Source organism: Lepidochelys kempii, chromosome 4 (genome assembly GCF_965140265.1).
Source record: "Lepidochelys kempii isolate rLepKem1 chromosome 4, rLepKem1.hap2, whole genome shotgun sequence".
In the NCBI taxonomy this organism is placed as follows: Eukaryota; Metazoa; Chordata; order Testudines; family Cheloniidae; genus Lepidochelys; species Lepidochelys kempii.
Genome location: NC_133259.1, coordinates 91,624,913 through 91,639,861, shown reverse-complemented (window position 1 = coordinate 91,639,861; position 14,949 = coordinate 91,624,913). Strand labels below are relative to the sequence as shown.

Genomic DNA, 14,949 nt, shown 5'->3' with positions numbered 1-14,949 from the left:
GAACTTATCTAGTTCTTTTTTTAACCCAGTTATAGTCTTGGCCTTTATCACATCCTCTGGCAAAGAGTTCCACAGGTTGACTGTGTGTTGTGTGAAGAAATACTTCCTTTTGTTTGTTTTAAACATGCTGCCTATTAATTTCATGTGGTGATCCTTAGTTCTTGTGTTATGAGAAGGAGTAAATAACACTTCCTTATTTACTTTCTCCACACCAGTCATAATTTCATAGACCTCTATCATATGCCCCCTTTGTCGTCTTTTCCCCCCCAAGATGAAAAGTCCCAGTCTTATTAATCTCTCCGCATATGGAAGCTATTCTATACCCCTAATCATTTTTGTTGCCATTCCCTGTACCTTTTCCAATTCCAATATATCTTTTTTGACATGGCGTGACCAGATCTGCACGCAGTATTCAAGATGTGGGGATACCATATAGAGGCAATACGATATTTTCTGTCTTATTATCTATCACTTTCCTAATGATTCCCAACACTGTTTTAGCTTTTTTGACTGCCACTACACACTAAGTGGAGGTTTTCAGAGAACTGTGCACAATCATAGAATCATAGAAGATTAGGGTTGGAAGAGACCTCAGGAGGTCATCTAGTCCAACCCCCTGCTCAAAGCAGGACCAATACCAGCTAAATCATCCCAGCCAGGGCTTTCTCAAGCCAGGCCTTAAAAACCTCTAAGGATGGAGATTCCACCACCTTCCTAGGTAACCCATTCCAGTGTTTCACCACCCTCCTAGTGAAATAGTTTTTCCTAATATCCAACCTAGACCTCCCACACTGCAACTTGAGACCATTGCTTCTTGTTCTGTCATCTGCCACCATGGAGAACAGCCTAGCTCCATCCTCTTTGGAACCCCCCCTTCACGTAGCTGAAGGCTGCTATCAAATCCCCCCTCACTCTTCTCTTCTGCAGATTAAATAAGCCCAGTTCCCTCAGCCTCTTCTCATAAGTCATGTGCTCCAACCCCCTAATCATTTTTGTTGCCCTCTGCTGGACTCTCCCCAATTTGTCCACATCCTTTCTGTAGTGGAGGGCCCAAAACTGGATGGAATACTCCAGATATGGCCTCAGCAGTGCCAAATAGACTCCAAGATCACTTTCTTGAGGGGTAACAGCTAATTTAGACCCCATCATTTTATATGTATAGTTGGGATTATGTTTTCCAGTGTGCAGTACTTCGCACTTATCAACATTGAATTTCATTTGCCATTTTGTTGTCCAGTCACCCAGTTTTGTGAGATCCCTTTTGTGACAGGGTCGGGCCAGATGGTTACAGGAGAGCGATAGAAGGCAGATATATTAGCCCCAGGTTAAGTAGGTCCCTTGTCCCTGGGTAAGGTAACAGGGAAAGTTCCAGAACAATCAGGAACTTTCTGGAAACAATGATTAGAACACCTGCAGCTAATCAAGAAGCTGCTAGAATCAATTAAGGCAGGCTAATCAGGGCACCTGGGTTTAAAAAGGAGCTCACTTCAGTTTGTGGTGCGCGTGTGAGGAGCAAGAGGAACTAGGAGCTGAGAGTGAGAATGCGCACTGTTGGAGGACTGAGGAGTACAAGTATTCTTGGACACCAGGAGGAAGGTCCTATGGTGTGGTTCAAGAAGATGTTGGGAGGAGGCCATGGGGAAGTAGCGCAGGGAGTTATAGCTGTCACACAGCTGTTTCAGGAGGCACTCTAGACAGCTGCATTCCACAGGGCCCTGGGCTGGAACCCAGAGTAGAGGGCAGGCCCGGGTTCCCCCCAAACCTCCCAGCTCCTGGTCATACACAGGAGGAGTTGACCTGGACTGTGGGTTCACAAAAATGGCTGAACTGAGGGCTGCCGTGAATCTCCGAGGCAAGCAAATCCGCCAATAAGTGCAAGACCCACCAAGGTAGAGGAGGAACTTTGTCACACTTTGTAACTCTTCACAGTCTGCTTTGGACTTAACTATCTTGAGTAGTTTTGTATCATCTGCAAATTTTGCCACCTCACTGTTTACCCCTTTGTCTAGATCATTTATGAATATGTTGAACAGTACTGGTCCCTATACAACCCGCTGGGGGACACCACTATTTACCTCTCTCCTTTCTGAGAACTGACCATTTATTCCTACCCTTTGTTTCCTATCTTTTAACCAGTTACTGATCCAAGAGAGGCCCTTCCCTCTTATTCCATGACAGCTTACTTTGCTTAAGAGCTTCTGGTGACGGACCTTGTCAAAGGCTTTCTGAAAATCTAAGTACACTACATCCACTAGATCACCCTTGTCCACATGCCTCCCTCAAAGAATTTTAGTAGACTGGTGAGGCATGATTTCCCTTTACAAAAATCATGTGGACTCTTCCCCCAACAAATCATGTGTCTGATAATTCTGTTCTTTACTATAGTTTCAACCAATTTGCCTGGTACTGAAGTTAGGCATATTGGCCTGTAATTGCCAGGATCACCTCTGGAGCCCATTTTTAAAAATTGGAATCACATTAGCTAACCTCTAGGGTAACTATGTTTGCCACAGTACGGTACCTGCAAGGACATTTACCACTTACTAAGCTGTATGAAATCAAATTACCTTAAATTCTTGTATTTCTAGCAATATTCCATCCTTAACATTTTGTTAAAACAGTATTGATATGGAGACTTAAGAAACCAGGTAACTTACAGCAATTGACTTCATCTGACTTGTCTATACAATCATGGTCACCATCACATACCCAGTCTACCGTTATACATCTTCCATCTCCACATCGATGTTGCTTCAATGGATTGCAATCTGATGAAAAATTAGGTGGGAAAAAAAGGAAAGAGGAAAAAAAATAATTCCAATTGTGTAATTCCTATTTCTGCTTGACAATTCTATGCTCTGAAAAGGTCATTATCATTACAAATTTGGCAATTTAGTGTTAGATTAGCAACAGTACACAAGGTTACCATACTGCAGTATTACTTAAACTATTTTATACTTATAGTAAATGCCTTGAACAAAGGAAAAACTGATGTAAAGTGAGGTCAGAATGCTGAGAGAGATGGAGTTTGCACCAGCTCTCTCGTCACTATTACCACTAATTAGGTTCCTAGAGAAGGCCTAATTGGTCAGAGATGGGCCTACTTACAAGACAGGGGTTAGGAAGTTGTAACCTGAAGAATTATTACACTTATAAGATTATGTATTGGGGTGCAACAGGCACTTGTTACAGATAACTCATTCTTTTCCTAGGTGGAAAATTAGAGTTAATTGAGAAGATGGTTACTTGGTGAAACACACACAGAAGCTTTATTTAATACAGACAAGTATAACTGACATAGTAGAAAAGGATCAATATACATAAATATAAGGATAAGATAAGTGCAGTAAAGTGGTTTCCTGTATTGTTCATACTTATAATCTTGCATGGTGCATACTCACAATTTATGGAGACCATTGAAAACCAGATAGAAGGGAAAGTAAGTGGAGCCCATCAGAATGGAGGTCCCGATTCAGTTTACACCATCTCGGGGACCCAACAAACCCAAAGAAACAGGAACTGGGTGTAACATTTTATGCCATTAATTATGGTAATAATATGGATATATACCATATTTGATCCTTTACCCTAATAATTATAAGGTCAATAGCTGCCCCATCCACATGTGGCGTTTGGGGTGTCCATAATTAAGCATCAGACATTAATATTCATGATTTATATACTTATTTCTTAATAATTCCTATATGTAAATGAGGTCTAACTGCTTACATACTCCATAGCAACCTAATTGCCAAAGCCCCCTGTGATGGGATCCCCAGGGTGAAACCTGGACTATGGGACCACTGAGCCCTCCAAACTTACCAGCCTGGGCTGCTTCTCACATGGACATGTTAATGTCAAGCTATAAGCCTCTGACAGGCACTGCATTTACACAGCCAGCCGCAGGCAGGGACATACCCAACTGAGTTACATGAATGAACTCCCAGCCATTCATGAACCATCAATTGGGAGGCTTCAGCCAATTCCACCCCAATTCCAGAACTGTGCTGTCTTGCACTGGTCAGAGCCTGGCCAGTGTAAGATTATTACTTAATTCACCACTTCTTCATAGGAAAGTGGACATGCACCAGCCTTTGTAACCCAAGCTGAGATTCTCCTATCACTTCAACCAAAAACACACTGCTTTAGGTAAAATATAAAACAGATGTATTAATTATAGAAAGATATAATCACTTAAAATCTAAGTAATAGGCATAGAGATCAAAGTTGGTTACCTAAGAACTAAAAATAGAAATTGTCTAAATTCTAACTTTAACAGACTAAGCAAGATTTGAATCAAACAGTTTCTTTTTGATAGGCAGCTTACAGTTCCTCAATACACAGACTGGACTCCGATCCAGCATGGGACCAATTTCCCTAATTCTAAGTCTTTGTCTTTCAGACGATCTTCTGGATGTTGAGATGGGAGGTGGTGGAGAGACTAAGTGATGTCACTCTCTCTTTTTATACCTTCTTCCAGCTGCTAGAAAGATCCTTCCTGTGACATGGGGGTCAGGCAGTCCCCATTGTTCGAGCAGTCTCCATTGGATACATGCCTACTCTAAGGAGCCTCTGGGAGAGTGAATTCTTTTTGATGGGCCATCTACACCTATCTGGCCCTCTTTTGTTGCAACTGAAAGGCTGGTTGTGGGAGTCTCCAAACCTTACAACATATTTCAGTAGCACATGTAGCAATACTTCATAACTTCACATATAATGACAGTACACACAAACCAACAGGAATTTTACTAATTTTATTAATGTTCAACAAATCAAGAATTTTTAAATGATACCTCACTAGATATACTTTGTACAAAACTTATAATCATATGAACGTAGTGAATAAGGAGGTTCCAGGGTCCTACTTTGAGGTACAGAGTGTCACACACCCTTCTTCCAGATCTCTGTGGTGGACTGTACCCATTTGTGGTTACTTGTTTGTCTCCCAGAACGAGAGTGTCTCCCAGAATGAGAGTGCAAAGTTTCTGACCTGGGGTTATTGCCTTAGGTCTTTCACATTTCAGCTACACTTCAGCCTGTAGTATAATTCCTTGTGATGGGGTGAGACTCACTACTCTGGTGCCTCCTGCCAGCTGTCATGGGAATTAGCTTTTCTTGCCAGTGCACCCTCTTCTGGTAGTGTCTTGCCACTGTCACTTCTACGCTGGGACCCAAGTCACTCCCAGGACTGCAGCGTGCTCTTCAGTGACACAGCCCTCTGGTTGCGCTGCACTCTGTGCTCCCCCCTTCCAGGGGAATATTGCCATCCCTTAGTCCAGCTTCTTCTTCAGTGCCGAGTGGGATGCGGGGGACCCACGCATGGCAGCACCCCTCTGACTCCTCTGTACATTTCCCTGGGCCACTTCCCCACAGCCCCAGCACCCTCTTTGCCCTTGCCTCAGGGCCACAGCCTGCAGATCCCTGCAGCCCATCAGAAACTGCCTTTAGCTCCCTGGGTCTCTGCCTGCAGCACTACTCTGTCCAGGGTGCCTGCTGTCTTCAGCCTGAAAGGCAGCCAGTCCACCTCACTCCTCAAGCTCCAGGGAGTGACTGAAGCTGCTCTGTTCTGAAGCCCTTCTTATATGGGCCAGCCCGGCCCTGATTGACTGCTTCTTTCAGCTCCTCTCTGATTGGCTGCCTCCTGTGCAGCCTCCCAAGGGCTCTATTAACCCCTCAGAGCCCCATGTGCGGCAGGCACCCCATCACGCACCCTCCTCCTTTAGACCGACTTCCCCTGTAGCTGTGGTCGCAGGGTGTCCCTCTCCCATCTCAGATTCTCCACTAGGAGGAGCAAGTTATCATTCTCCTCTCTGGTATTCCTTATTTTCTCTGTCTGTGCCATCTTGTGCTATTTGCAAGGCCAGCTCGGTGGCTTTCAGCCTCTCCCATAGCCCTGGTCCTTGCTCTGCTAACTCTGCCAGTACCCCTTTTCCTAGGGTCTGAGTTTCCAGCTCCCTTCAATTGGTCTCTATATAAGTGCCCACATCCTTCAGCTGGATGTCTAAGGGACTCTTCTTTCCCTCCTGTCTCTCTGGTTCAGCCCCTTTGGCCTTCTCTACCATATCGGTGCAGCCCCCTCTGGGTATCTGGCACCTCTTTCTGTTCCTTTCTGGCTCCCTTGCCCTTCTCCTGGCTTGGGTCCCCTTTCTCATCACCAATCAGGACGCTGCCCTTCCCTGGGCTCCTGTTCTGCCTGTGAGGGCACTGCCTCTTCACATGCCCTGGTTCCCCACAGACAAAACAAGCATCCCCCCTTCCTGTTCTCTTCCCAGGTCAGGGACCTTGCAGTTTCCCTGCTTTCATTCCCTTGGGGCTAGACTTCTTCTCTTCCCGATAGGGGCACCCTCTCTTGAAGTGTCCCCTCCGCCCACAGGCCTAACACTGCCTTGCTTGTGCTTCTGGCCTGACCCTGGGACCTTGCTTCTTGCTCTTGGGCCCCTGATCACCCCTTGGAGGGTCTTGAGCAAATAACGCTTCTCTTCCGCTAACTGACTCAGGGATTTGTGTAGGTATTTCTGTGCCTCCCATTGTTGCCTCTGGCTCTCCAGGATCTACCCCACCAGGACCTGAATCCCTCTTGTTTGCTCTTCAACCCCCTCCAGTGGAAGCAGCAACTCTGAAGTCCAACTTGGGAAGGTACACCTGCCTTCTACCAAAAAGGCCTCCAAACATGGCAGCCCCATAGTCCCTAAACCCCCAAGTGTCCCTTAAATAGTCTTTCAAACTCCCCTTGTACCAGGGGCAGTGGTCTGGGGCTTCCTGCCAGCTGTCATGGGAAATTAGGTCTTCTCACCAGTGCACCCTCTTCTGGTGGTGCCTTGCCACAATCACTTCTGCTCTGGGACCCACATCACTCCCAGGATTGCGGTGTCCTCTTCAGTGACACAACCCTCGGGCTGTGCTGCACTCTGTGCTCCCTGCTTCCAGGGGAATGTTGCAGTCCCTTAGTACTACCACTTCCTCAGTGGTGAGTGGGGGGAGAGGGACTCAGGTGTGCCCACTACTACAGGTCCCAGACCAGGCACCCTGTGTATGGCCATTTCCCCATGGCCCCAGCACCCTCTTTGCCCTTGCCTCAGAGCCACAGCCTGCAGATTGCAGCAGCCCACCAGGAGCTGCCTTTAGCTCCCTGGGTCTCTGCCTGAAGCACTGTCCAGGGTGCTTGCTGCCTTCAGCCTGCAAGGCAGCCAATCCACCTCATTCCTCAAGCTCCAGGAAGTGACTGAAGCTACTCTGTGCTGCAGCCCTTCTTATATGGGCCAACCCGGCCCTGACTGGTTGCTCATCACAGTCCCTCTGATTGGCTGCCTCCTGCGCAGCCTCCCAAGGGCTCTATTAACCCCTTAGATCTCAGTGTGGGGCAGGCACCCCACCACACTCCTGCACAAAGCTTTCACCTAATATAACAGACCCTTAACTCTAGCCACCTTAATTAGCCATTTACCTATGTTCACCTATTTGCACCCCATGCAAGTTCGAAGCTAATAAGCAATACACCCCTTCACTCCTACAATGTCATTTTACCTCTAGCAAGCATAAAATCACCCACAAGACGTGAGAGAGGACCATAGATCATAAGATTAAGTCAGGGGTTAACAATGTTAATGAGCTAATTAACCCATTAGCAGGCAAGTGGTTAAAAAGGAGCACAGGAAGGAAGTGCTTGAGGAGAGCCAGCCAGCCAGCCAGCCAGCCAGCCAGCTCGCTCGCTCGCTCGCTCGCTCTTGGAGTAGAGACATCTCAGCCACTCACCCCTGGAAGAAAGGGCCAGAAAGTTGGAAAACAGTGCAATGGTGTGGTTGCACTGCTATCGGGGTGACAGTAACATTATACAATTACCAGTATGGGACCCTGGCTCTGGACCCCTGGAAGGGGCAGGGCTGCGGGCGGAGGGGTGGGGCTTTGGGGGGGGTCAGCCTCCCCCAGCCAGCTTACCCATGCTGCCCAGAGCTCTGGCCCTGGCCCATGCCACCCGGAGCTCTGGCAACGATTTAAAGGTCCCAGGGCTCCAGCTGCTGCTGCCCTCCAGCCCTTTTAAATCACCGGCCCTGGGGGAGCTGCTCCTTTTGCTGCCCCCCCCATCGGCGGCCCGGGGGGCGCAAAAGGGGCAATGATGTTAAAGCGCTGCGGCGGCAGCACTTTAAGCAGAGTCCTTTGTTGCAGCAGCACTTTCGTGTCGGCTGCAGAAGGGCCGGTACCGGTGGCCATTTGTCACCAGTACGCTGTACCGGCCCACTTTCGCCCCTGACTGATATGTACTGATGGAAGGACTGAGACACTGTAAATAAAGTACATGCTGGTGTTCACAAGCAGGAAGGTCTCAGAGTGGTCTGTGTTCGTGAAAGAGGTGGGGGAACAGCAGCTGTGAGCTGTCACAATGTTACCTAAGGCAATTGCCAAGTTTCCAATGGTGACTACCATAGTATAGACCAATATCTTTTTTCCTATTAAAGTAATTTAGTTTTATATTAACAAATGGGAAATAGCCTGGATAGAGAAACTAAGCAACTACTACATGTAATTTTGTGCTTTATCCATATATTTTAGCATATTATTTCATAGACAGTTCTGAATATGAAATTTAATGTCAGGTACATCCATTTAATTTGCAATTCCTACATAGGGATGTCTGTATGATAGAGTATTTGTTCCCAAACTGAAGTTCACAGAGCACTCAAATTGTCTGCAGAACTGTATCTCTCGTAGCATATCAATACCTGTTGAGAAAAGATGTGTCCAATGGCCATGGGATGCGAGTAGAGTGAGTAACTGTGCTGAGGTCCCACAGAATTACTAAAACCCACTGGTCTGGTAATTTTGTTTTGTTTTTGACATTACATTCAATTTCTAATAGATAATACGACCGGAAGAAATAAAATATTTCTGAGGTAAAAGATGAAACTGAAGACTCAAATAGTATATAAGGAATAGACTATAGTCTGGCTCAGAGGACTGAAGAGACACCACCTTGGATGCCACCTATTTTAAAAGAGTCTTGGAGGAAACTCCAACAAGTGGATTGCTGGAATCACTAGTGATCTCCAACAAGGATTTGGAGATCTGCAGTATCTGTGGCCAACACTGCAGAGAAAACAGTTCATGCTGAAAAAATAATTTTGATGGCCAAAGAAGCTGCACCAACAAAAAGTGGGTGAGGTAAAAGATTTTCAAAGAGATCTATCTGTCCCTAGTGAAAGATAAGATAAAGGATTATGAACAGAGACATAGAAGTAACGATGTAAAAATTTTAGGCTGCCATAAGGCACAGCAGGAGGCAATGATACTGTGTTTGTGTAAACACTACTTCTTCCCATTACAAACCCAGATGGAGACATCAGTTGAGAGTTGGAATGAACACATCAAACATGGGTTCCCAGATGGAAATAACTAAGATTCCCAGATAAACAAAGCATTCTTCAGAAGGCTAAAGCTCTTGCGATCATATCTATTATAGACACAGCTATTTATTTGCCAGCCTTCTTGGCTAAGGTAGAGGAAAAATCTTTCTTCACTCCCACCATAAAATTGTTCAGAAGTAAAAAAAGAAAGATCTGCATTGCATTATGGGACACATAATGATCCCACTACCCTGCTAATCTTTGGAAGAGGCCAAGAATTTTCCATAAGAAAGCTCCAAGAAGAGACAGAAATCTTAGCCTTATTTGCCCTTTCATCATTCTTTTTCCTCCAGTAATGAAACTTTCTTTGTCAAACCCTTAGGAAAGGTTGAATATACAGAATACACTTGGTATAAAAAGTACTTGAGAGTATGTTAAAGATGAGGAAAAGAGAATGGGACACAACAAATCTGGGAGTAATCACTGTCAAACACTGTTTTTATGTCACTGTTTTCTGTAGGCTATTAAGTTAGGAAGTTTAACTTGTTTCCATTGTTCTCAAAAATTATTACCAACCATGCTACACAACTGAGCACTTTAATGGGACCAGGATTTCACTGTAAGGGCCTGATTCTGCCAATCTAGCTCACAAGGAGTAATACCTTACAGCACAAGTAGTCCCTTTGATAGATTCCAATGGAAGTACTTGAGGAATAAGGAAAAATCCACACCCCGAGAGATGTAGCTATGCCAACCTAACCCACAGTGTAAACAGTGCTAGGTTGAAGGAAGAATTCTTCCATCAACCTAGCTACTGTCTCTAATGGATGTGGATTACCTATGCCAATGAGAGAACCCCTTCCATAAGCATAGGAAGCGTCTACTCTGAAGTGCTACAGCAGTGCAGCTGCAGTGGTTTAAGTGCAGGCACACCCTAACGTCTGGTCTATACTTAAAATTTTTTGGAATAATCTTTTGGTTAGGGGTGTGATTTTTTTCTCCCAAAATAATTATATCAGTAGAAGGGTGACTTATACCTGAATAGTTATTTCCCTTCCCATACAGGAATAGCTACACCCTTGTGAAGCAACTGCATCTGCACTTGGGAGGTTAACTATACTTGTATAGTGGAAGCAGTACAGCTTTTTACTTAAATTCATACTTAAAGTCCTTAAATTCATGCATAACTTTGTTCACATAAGAAATCCCACTGAAGTCTTCAAAATAGTAAATTCATAAGTCATATGAAGACTACTCACATGAAGAAAGCTCTGCACAAGATTAAGTGCTTGCAGGATTGGGGCCTATTCACTGTAAAAGTGATCAGATTCAATGGGGAAAAAAATTAAAAGAAAAAATGGGTGGGACAGTTGTGGAGAGTTTTTGTTATTGCAGGTTACGAATGCCTGTTGTCCACCAATGCAGCTATTACTGCCTACTACTCAAAACTGGCCTAACAGCAACAGACTTGTGGTAGGCAAGATTAGAAGTATCCAGGCCAGAAAGGAGGAGATTACAATAACCAATGCACAAGACAATAAACACTTGAACAAGCCATAGGTAGTCTATACAGAGAGAAAAGGTTGAATCTTATGGACGTTATATAGGATAAAGTAATATTAGGAAGACAAGATGTGATCAAAACTGGATGGAAATTTTTTTCAATGAAAAGATTTTTAATAAAAAAAGCTTTTGTAAATGATTTTTTGCAATTAAATCTCATTTTTTATTACATTTTTCATTTAAATATATTGAATAAATTTTTTAGAAAAAAAACATGTATTCAGTATTTTTGAAAATTTTTGTTTTGAAATTGTTAAAAAATGGACACCTTCTCTTATTTTTTCTCACTCCCAGAAAAGTGGGAGGAAAGTAAAAGCTAAAAAGGAACAGGGTTTTTTTTATTTTAACAAAATATTATTTTACATGTTTAAAGGCATCTCTTTCAGAGAGAAAGTAGCACTTTCACTTTGTTTAACTTTTTCTCTCTGGCAAAAATTGGAAAAATAAGATTTTTCCACACTAACTTTTTTAAATTTTGCCTCAGGAAACCATTTATTTCCTGGTGGCAAAATTCCAAATGGGGACTTTTTCCCCATGAAAATTTCTACGGGAAAAATTCCCATTTTCAAGCCAGTCATACATGTAATGTGGATTGTGAGAGGAAGAGGATCTGCCAAACAAGACATTGAAGAAGTGATCAGAGAGGTGGGAGGATAATTATTAGTGGAAAGAGCCTTGAAATTCAATGGAGAACAGGATTTAAGGAGCAGTGAATGGCTGATGGTCAAGGAGGACAAGTCTGTCCTGATGCTAATACAGGAAGAATTTAGTCATAATGCTCTGCTGGCACCAATGATATGCAGCATTTTTAGGTTCTATTTTGTCTCATATGAGCTGCTGAATTAGCTGGAAAATTGACAACACATCTTGAACAAGTCTACAATAAATAACAAAGTTAACATTTCTTCAATAAAATGTGCACCTGATTTGTATAAAACATAAAAATTGTGTAAAAATACCATTTGCTGAAAAAGCATTGAATAATAAAATTCTCCAAATCTTTTAAATTAGTTACAGAGAGCCACAAACTTTAATCTGTGTTCACTTCCTTGCTAAATAAAGTGGAATGCATGGGTATATTACTGTTTCTGATAAGTCTAAGGGAAAAGATTCTGTCAGTTTAGACAATGCTATTATATTAAAGCCTTTTGAAAAATGTAACACTCCCAATTACCACAGTTTTGTTCATCACTCAGGTCTCCACAATCATCATATCCATCACAAACAAAGGTGTAATTGAGGCATTTCCCGGTAGTACAGCGGAACACATCATCACTGCAGTCTGCAAAACAAATATTTGTAAAGCACATCAACAAAACACTACATTGTGTTCTATTTTTATAACACCACAGCAGTGATAGAGCAAGTTAAACTACATTAATAGCTACACACAGTAGCTATATTATAGTAGTAAACACACATATAAGCCAACAACTATATTTGATAAGCACATGAGTTCATTAGAATCCAATATGGATACTGAATATAAGAAGAAGGATCAAAGACACTTTGTGGACCTTTCTGGCTGCAGCCAAGAAGGAAGTGTTGGGACATTCCTTCCCCAGCCCACAAACCTGTCTGAGGCCAGGGCTCGGCACAACCCAGCGCTCCCACGCCAGGGCAGGATGCAGTCCAGAAAGCACATGGAAAGATAGTGTGCAGCCCCAGAACTTCCCTGGTTACAGCCCCACAGACCTGCCTGAGGCCAGGGACTGTCTTCCTAAAAAAAAGTTGTAAGCGGCATGCCTCTTGCCAATATCCGAATCCAATTAATATTAAAGTCAATGGAACAGGATCGGTTCCCAGCAAAATGTTGCCATTAAATGAAAGGCATTAGTCTACGGATTGCTATTAAGCAAAAGGCACTGTATTTCGCGCTCAGAAAGTATGTGTCTTTGCCCTGAAAATGGTGATAAGGTTAATTCTCACTTCTTCCTACCATCCTCGGGAAATGCGTTGGCCAAATCCTCCGAAACAGTGAAGTCCCTTTGCACCATACTGCACACATAACCTGGTCATTGAGCCAGCATATCTGACCCAAGAAAGATGTCCAGCATACGGAGATTCTCTGGTGATGAAAAGTCTACATAAAGATTGCTACCCTACCTTCTCTGCTAGTGACTGGAGGAAAGTGTGTATGGCTGGGAAACTCATGGGTTGTTCCAAAACCTGGCTATGGTTTCTACCCCTTGTGGAATTGGTAGCAGCAGTAAATTAGCAGAAGCCTCAAGATGCCCTACTGTATGCCCAGAGACCAGCCCTTCATACCGTGACCCCAGAATTAGGCCTGATTTGTTCTGCATGTTCCTTCGCTGAAGACAAGGGTCTGGGCCTGCTGTATCTTTTTTAAGATACAACACACCTCTCCTGAAAGTTAGAGATAAGTATAAGCACTGGAAATCTGCAAATGGAAAGATTTTGTTGATTTGATGGGCTGGATCAAGCATTCACAAATCTTACACATCACATCTGTCATTGTAATAACAATGTTATCAAGACATAGATAAGCAAATTTTAACATTTTCCAAGGCATGATACAGTGCTTTGTGTGGCTAGGCACCTCCTGTCTCTTGTCAGACTTAGCGCTTTCCCCTCTGGCGATGGCGGAGCTGATGTAATCATCCCCTCTGAGGGCAGGGTTTGCCTTCACCTTCCGTGTTCCCTTAGTCCTATTTTCAGGGTAGGCCTGAGGATCGGCCTATGAGGTGATCCTCCAACAAACAAAAAGGAAACAGTCTCATAAACAAAAAAAACCCCAGGGGGGTAACTTTAGCTGCCGCCTCACTGGTGAAGGGTGTCATCCTGTTGGTTGCCCTGGGGTGTCAGTCCTTCCCCTAGTAGGCACTCAGGTTTCCCCTAGGGGAAGGAACACAGCCTCTCACCTTGGAGTGGCTTATTTCCCTACTGTTACTAGCCTGGCAGCAGCTGCAGCAGCTGCAGCAGCTTTTTTCTCTCTCTCTCTCTCTCTCTCTCTCTCTCTCTCTCTCTCTCTCTCTCTCTCTCTCTCTCTCTCTCTTTCTTTCTTTCTTCCCTTCTTCTCTGCCCAGAGGAGGGGTTTTTAAAGGCCTCAGGCAGTCCTTAATTGGAATCAGTTGTCCCTAATTGACCTGAGGTAATCCCTTCTCAGTTTGTTGGAAAAAGAGACTTTATCATTCTGAGGCTAACATATCGGCCTACCGCAACCCTCTTGCAGCCATCCAGCCTGACTCTGTCACACAGACACACACCCCTGCTCAACACCATGGGGTTGGGCTACTTGAGTCAAAAAACAGTGCACCCTTGACAGGCCATCAGTATTGCCATGCCTGGTCCCTGACCTGTGTTGCTACTCTGAAGTGGAAGGGTTGTAATGACAGGAACTATCTTATTACCCTTGCATTTCTTTCTTTGTTCCAGTGCATCCATTTCAGGGGGTGTGCCAGGGCAGGAGTAAACCCCTTTAAGGCCTTGCCAAAATGATGGCTGCAGCCTGCTCTCTGGCCAGGAGGCCAGGGGTAGAGACACAGGTATTCAGCAGGGAGCACAGCTGCAAGCCCTAACGAGGGCTGGCTCAGAGGAACATTCTGAGCTAAGTAGTGACAGCTGGGCAAACCTCAGTGAGGAGGCAAGAGGGTGGTATCGCTGTCTCCTTACCAAAGAAGGAAGCCTCAAAAGCCAGGAGACCCTGGGGAGGGTCTGTGGGGCACTAGCTGTTGGGGGATCTGGGAACTAAATGAACATTGTAAATAAAGACAGACACTTGGGTGATCCAGCAAAAGAAGGCATGGAAGAGTCTTTATTATACCAGCCTAAACACAGGGTGCAGGCTCAAGAGGGAGAAAACCTGCGGGGACCCTGTGACGGGGGGCATGGTTAGCGTCAAGGGTAAACCTCCGTCCAAGTAGGTAGTATCGGAGGGGTTCCATGGCCCACCTTACCGCAAGGCCTTCCTTCTCTACCATGGCATACCTTAGTAGGAAATTCTTGCCCAGAGAACAAAGGAATAAGATTGGGTATTCTTTCTCTGTTACCATTTGAGAAAGCATGGCTCCCAACCTGACCTTGGAGG

At 44.5% G+C, this 14,949-nt stretch overlaps 1 protein-coding gene across 1 annotated transcript in view; it reads right to left on the bottom strand.

The window, feature by feature from the left end:
* CORIN (corin, serine peptidase) overlaps nt 1-14,949 on the bottom strand; it is a 319,432-nt gene that overhangs the window by 86,665 nt on the left and 217,818 nt on the right. The window contains exons 7-8 of the mRNA XM_073342123.1: nt 12,076-12,183; nt 2,658-2,768 (exon numbers count right to left, since the gene is read on the bottom strand). Coding sequence (XP_073198224.1) covers nt 2,658-2,768; nt 12,076-12,183 — 219 coding nt within the window. The remainder of the gene's footprint in view (nt 1-2,657; nt 2,769-12,075; nt 12,184-14,949) is intronic.